Consider the following 6,359-nt stretch of genomic DNA (forward strand, 5'->3'; position numbering starts at 1 on the left):
CCCGCCACCCCCACGCCCGGGGCTCGCACACACCCTCCCCGCCCGGCCGCCGCCTCCTTCCCTCCCTCCCGGCCACCCCTGGCCATTCCGGGGCTTCTCACCCGAGCAGGAGTTTTCCGCGCGCCCGGCACCCCCGCCCACCCCCGGGCCATTTACCGATGTGGTTGTCCTCGATGTGTTCGATGAGGTCGGCCAGGGTGGGGAAGTGGAGTCCGCAGCCCCCGAATCGGCAGGTATTGGAGAAGAAGGAGGCGGCGGCGATGCCTGTCATGGTGCTACATCGAGAGCCCCCCTGGTGTCGGCTCTGCGAGCGCCGGGCGGGCAGAGGGAGGGAGGGAGGCCGGGTGGGGTGAGGAGAGGAGGGGCTGGGGGAGGGGGAGAGAGGCGGGGTGAGGGGAGCGGAGAGGACGGGACGGAGGGAGAGGGGGCGAGAGAGATGGAAGGAGCGCGAGGAGCCACCGGGAGGGTGGGGGTGGGGGTGAGGCCGCTGCAGCTGGGAGGAGGGACCAGGGCGCGCGGCTACAGCTGTGCGGCACCAACCTCCGCGCCGGGACCGAGGCCTCACCTGCGGGCCCGGCAGCCAACTTTATCCCGTTCGGCCTGCTCTTCTCAGCTTGCAGTATCTGCAATCTGTTTGGAGGCTCCTCGGTTATGTAGATTTCATTCTTATTACAAGCACATCAGTTAATTACACGTACTTCCCAGCGTTGAGAACTCAGGGAGTTACCCAGGCCCCTCTCGGGAACATTTGTTTGCACTTGGCCACCTGTCTGGGTGTGACACTGACACTCACGGGAGACCCAGGAAAGGTAATTGTGTGCACCTTATTCTTTAAACCTTCTTTTCAAAAATAGTCTATATTCTCTGGAGGTTTGTACTAACTAATTGATTTTAATGAAACTTCCCTCTAGGCCAGAAGAAAATCTTAGCTTTATTTAAATTTCAAAATAGACTGCTGGGTTGTCAAGTGCATATGCCTATGTTTTACATATGTACCACATTTGTTATACTCCCCGCTCCATTCGGGAAAACAAAAACTAAAATAATTTTAACCCAAAGTACAGCACCCCACTTGGGCCTACTACACCCTCTCAAGTCTGGTAATTAACCCACCTGTGAGTCTCTGCCACACCGGAAAGGACAGTGCTTTGTTTAAGGACGGAAGGAGTGCAAACGAGGTCAGGGGACATTTTACTCTTCATTTAAAAGTGAAGAAATTCCTCCAGTCAATCAAGACTACACTGCGCTGTGCCATTTACACCACAATGGTGACCCGTTAAGCACTTATGTTGAATTTGGCAGCTTCCAAGAAAATCTGCATTTTGCTAAGATTCTATTACTTCCTGCCCCCCACCCCACCCCCAGATGCAGTCTTTTGTACCTGTTAAGTTTGTTCTCAGTAGCACTTTTCCAAGTGCCTAAGAAACATGTTATCAGCAGCTTATAACCCAACAGCACATTTTTTATTAATGTATGCCTACTGAATTTAGCATTTTTCTTTAGGGCAAATTTCACTTTCTTTCTGGTGCAGATACAGAAAGAATTATTTCTCCCTCCATAAACCATGTGCATCTCTAATGTTATTTCTTATAATGGGATTGTTAAGGCTTTTCACATGTGTTTAGAGAAAAGGCACATGTAGCGTTCTTGTTACTGCAGAGTTCTACAGTCTGACCGTCACAGCGACTGGGGCTGAGCTCCCTTGCCCAAGGCATTTTCTCTTCTTGCCCATCTCTTCTGTCTTCCAGCTCGCAAAGTGACAAACTTGTGATGAGATGATACTTGGATTGGGTGGGGCTGGGCCCATGTGGGCCCAAATGAGGGTGAGGGCAGGGCTCTGGTGGACCTGATAATGAACCAGGAACAGGGTTGGCAAGATGACTGGGGCCAAGGCCAGGGGAGGGTCTAAAGAGCAGGGGTTAGAATTCAAGATCTTGAATTAGAATTTTGGCAGCTGTGCAGGGCATTCAGCTGCCTAGTCTGGAAAGGCCTTCAGCTGAGAGGAGGGAGAGTATCTGGCAGACACACACCACACCAAATGACAAGGAAGTGCAATGCAAAAACTTCAGCCAAAAATGGGTGCCCAAACAGCCTCCCCTAGAGATGAGTGTTAGGCACCCCAACTATGCAGCATCTGGAGAGCACCAAGAGCTTTGAAGAAACAGCAACTGTGTCCTCTGGAGAAAAAACTATATGGAGTTACTAACTCCAGAGTGGGAAGAGGCACAGAGGTCTCAGGCAAGAGAGCTCAGAAATGGAAAGTACCAGAAATGTACAGGTGAAAGATGTAGGAAATATGAGTCCTGGATTTCACTAATGCGTGGTACTTCACTACCTCCTATCAGTTTCAGTATTCCTATCAGGGGTGTCCAACCTTTTTTTTTTTCCTGTCACACGTTGGAAGAAAAGGAGTTGGTGTGGGCCACACCTTAAATACACAAACACTAACAAAAGGTAATGAGCCCAAAAAAGTTCTGTGCATAATTTTCACAATATCCAACACCGCATAGAATCAAACAGGCCTCAAATAATTCATGTGTGGCCTGCAGGCCACAGGTTGAACTCCCCTGGATAAAACCTTGGTAGGCCAAATTGAATAAATAGGGTTTTTTAAAACAAAATAAAGCCAAGATTATATTTAAATGATTCAAGATTTGGATTTTTGAGACTTAAAAATGATTTTCTCTACCTTGGATAATGATTAATATTTTATAAGGAATCAATCTACTTTGCTCACATAACCCACCCCACTACTTCATATAAGACTGCAGCTTTGGCAGCGCCCATAGTTCGGTGGGTGGGGTGCCAGCCACATACACTGAGGCTAGTGGTTCAAACCTGGCCTGGGCCAGCTAAAACAACAAAATAGCAACAGCAATAAAAAAAAGACTGCAGCTTTGCTTATATGATGCTTTGCTTATACTGTTTCTTTAATGTACACATTCTAGGCATTTCTGGCCTTTATATGAGATCTATGATCATGATCCTTTAGATCTGGAAGATACTCTGGCCATTAGACCCACTGATTTGGTAGATGTGGTAAATTGAAGCCAGAAGCATCAGGCAAGCTCTCCATGGTGCACAGTTTTTCTGTCTTTTCAGTGACTCACTAACAGATAATAGAATGAAAATGATACAGTAACCACAGGCAAACTTTAAAAAATTGCTTTACAATGAAAAATGTTTGTTTCAGGGTGCCTCTTTAGATTAAGTCAACTTTTAGGCTATATAAATACATAAAACACTGTGCTTGCAAGAAAACCTAATTTGGGAAATAAAAATATTTCAAAGGAGAGGGACAGTAAGAACTGAAAAGTCAGGAGGATATGAGAGTGGCTGTGGACTAGAAGCATTCCTGAGTTGAGCCTTTTCTTGGAAACCATCTGCCTCTCCATGGAACAGGTCCTGTCAATATGTAGCTCCAAAGTATGGATGTATAATGGCCCCACACCATGGTACCTAGCATTATAAATGATTTGGGATCCAGTAGCAGTCTCCCCAAATCCAGCATGGTCCTAGGAATGGGGCAGCTGCCGGGGAAGTGCACTCTGTTGGTGCCATCAGAAGCCACTGAAACATCCTGCTTCCTGTATCTTTCCAGACACATTTCTAATCAAAACCGCTCCTGTGCCCTGGGTGGGTATCTGTTAGCACTGCAAGAAAATCTATATGAACACTAGATTCCCCCTTGACCATGACTCTCTATACCAGCAGTTCTCTACCTGTGAGTCGCAACTCCTTTTTAACAATGAAAATACAATGCAGCATTAGGGAGGTTGAGATCCACTGCTCTATACCATCTGCAACTCTTGCTTTCTCAGACTTTGCAGATTGTGTTTCAGGTGCTTCTCAAGTTTACTAGATATAAACAGGCCCTAAAGTGGCTTGAGGCATTCCGTGTAGAATTAGCAGATCATGAACCTAGGTCTTCTTCAGTTCATGCAAATCATTTACAACAATGTCCAATGCTCCCCCTTCTTTGCTAAGGCTGCCACTCCTACCAACCTGTGCCTGAATAGAATGTTTTCTTTAGACCCCACCTTCTTCCAAGGAGGATGATGTCTATCCCAGATTTTCTTGCTTAATATTTATATAACTGGCTTGGTGCCTGTAGCTCAGTGGGTAGGGCATCAGCCACATCCACTGGAGCTGGTGGGTTCAAAGATGCTTGGCCTGCCCTGCCAAACAACAATAGCAACTACAACCAAAAAATAAAAATAGCCAGGCGTTGTGGTGGGTGCCTGTAGTCCCAACTACTTGTGAGGCTGAGGCAAGAGAATTGCTTAACCCCAAGAGTTTGAGGTTGCTGTGAGCTATGACATCACGGCACTCTACTCTGGGGTGACATAGTAAGACTGTCTCAAAAACAAAAAAGTTTGTACAACTAAGTCCTCAAGTTCTTCATCTTGATTTTATTCTAGCTCTGAAACGAATCAGCTTTTTTTTTTTTTTTTTTTGAGACAGGAGCCTCAAGCTATCCCCTTGGGTAGAGTGCCGTGGCATCACAGCTCACAGCAACCTCCAACTCCTGGCTATTTTTTTTTTTGATTGTAGCCATCATTGTTTGGCGGGCCAGGGCTGGATTCAAACCCACCACCTTGGGTATACGTGGCTGGCGCCTTAGCCGCTTGAGCCACAGGCACCAAGCCAATGAATCAGCTTTATCTACTCTTTGGTGATTAATTCTCATTTTATCCCCTGGTCTCATTTTGCTTAGTATTAAGAGTTAGCCTTTGGGCGGCGCCTGTGGCTCAAGAGGGTAGGGCGCCGGCCCCATATGCCAGAGGTAGTGGGTTCAACCCCAGCCCTGACCAAAAAAAAAAAAAAAGAGTTAGCCTTTGAGCAGTGCCTGTGACTCAATGGAGTAGGGTGCTGGCCCCATATGCCAGAGGTGGCGGGTTCAAACCCAGCCCTGACCCAAAACTGCAAAAATTTAAAAAAAAAAGAGCCTTTGGATGAGTAACAGTGGGTTCTCTTTGTCAGTCACCACTAGCGACTTCATCCTCATGGGTGTTACCCCTTAGCTCTTCACCTAGCCACTTCTGCCCTACTGACTAAATACACAGGTATGGCATTCATTTCCAGTTCCCTTCAGCACTTTTCCAGAACTAACCTAGTAAAATACCCAGGCAATGACTGCAGTTCTAACTAAACATCCAAGGTCCATTGCTCTCCTGTTATGTGCACCCTGCCACCCAAATGATAGCTCCAAACCCAATACGATGGGAACCGGGTATCCTAGACTGAGGTTTAAAATAAAGTTTGTGAGAACAGCCAAGAAGTCACCACTGCATTTATTTCTTTAGCAGATCTTGATAGAACATCTATGCAGGTCTCCTGTTACCCAACTCCAGAAGGCTTATTTATATAGGCAATTGCATAAAGAGTGACCCCAGGACTTGTGCAACCCTGTGGTCCTGATCCCCTTTACAAGATACAAGGAATAAGGATACAATCTGAATAAGACAAGAACAGTCTCTCCTCACGTGATGGGCTGCTGGGTGCTTTGCAAGGTCCTTCTGAACCCATTCTAGAAGGCTGCCAAGAGTGACTCAGTTGGACTGCACATACCATCCTTTGGGGTACTCTGGTATCTGCGATTTCCTTCCTTTCTGACTTCGGCTCACTCTTCCCAAATCCTCTTGCTGTTGATTGTAATGGAGCTACTGAGGCATCAGTGCTTGAAAAAGACCGCACAGCCTTTTTGCCCAAAAGTGCCTTTGTAGGCATCATTGATGCTCAGCCAGCAGTACACAGTGTGGAGGATTTCTGTCCCTTCAAAGGTTTCTAGCACCTTTTTTGTCCTAACTTTTTGAAGTTTCACCAGATTGCACTATTACCGTTCCTCTAGGACTCAGACAAGTATCAGTGGAGACTGGGCTAGAGGATAAGTTGGGAACACTGCTCCAACATCTTGCTTCCTTTGGTAGAATCCTGTGGTGGTAACCTTCACTATCAGAATAAGCTTCCTCTTCATCAGTGACCTTCATAATTCATCTCTGCAGAAGCCTCCCTGCCTCACCTTCTGCAGTTCCCCCACATGTACTGACAGTTCAAGATGATTAGTCTTCAAAATGCACTTGTTTATACACGGGCCACCTTACCTTTCTTTGCACGTGTTGTGTAGCCTGCCTAGAATATCCTTTTTCCCTTTTCCTCTTTGACTCCACCAGACACACTTTAGCAACTCAGCCTGTCAATACCTCCAGGAAGCCAACCCTGTCTCCTGCCTCCTCTTCTCTGCTAAGCTGGATGCTTGTCATCTGTATTCCAGCCAAGTTCCCTGTGCATTACATTTTGACTGTTGACTTACTAGTTTTTCTTCTCCTCTCCGCCAATGGTTTTTTTTTTTTTTTTTT

The 6,359-nt window shown here is 46.6% G+C and overlaps 1 protein-coding gene across 1 annotated transcript in view; it reads right to left on the minus strand.

Moving 5' to 3' along the window:
- The window catches only part of JAZF1 (JAZF zinc finger 1), a 344,775-nt gene extending 344,308 nt beyond the window's left edge, over window positions 1–467 (minus strand). Inside the window, exon 1 of the mRNA XM_003788537.2 lies at window positions 157–467. Within this exon, the coding sequence (XP_003788585.1) occupies window positions 157–271 (115 nt within the window). The 5' untranslated portion in view covers window positions 272–467. The remainder of the gene's footprint in view (window positions 1–156) is intronic.
- Between the last annotated feature and the right edge of the window lie 5,892 nt (window positions 468–6,359).

Source organism: Otolemur garnettii, unplaced genomic scaffold (assembly GCF_000181295.1).
Source record: "Otolemur garnettii isolate 467f Iridium unplaced genomic scaffold, OtoGar3 scaffold00028, whole genome shotgun sequence".
NCBI lineage: Eukaryota > Metazoa > Chordata > Mammalia > Primates > Galagidae > Otolemur > Otolemur garnettii.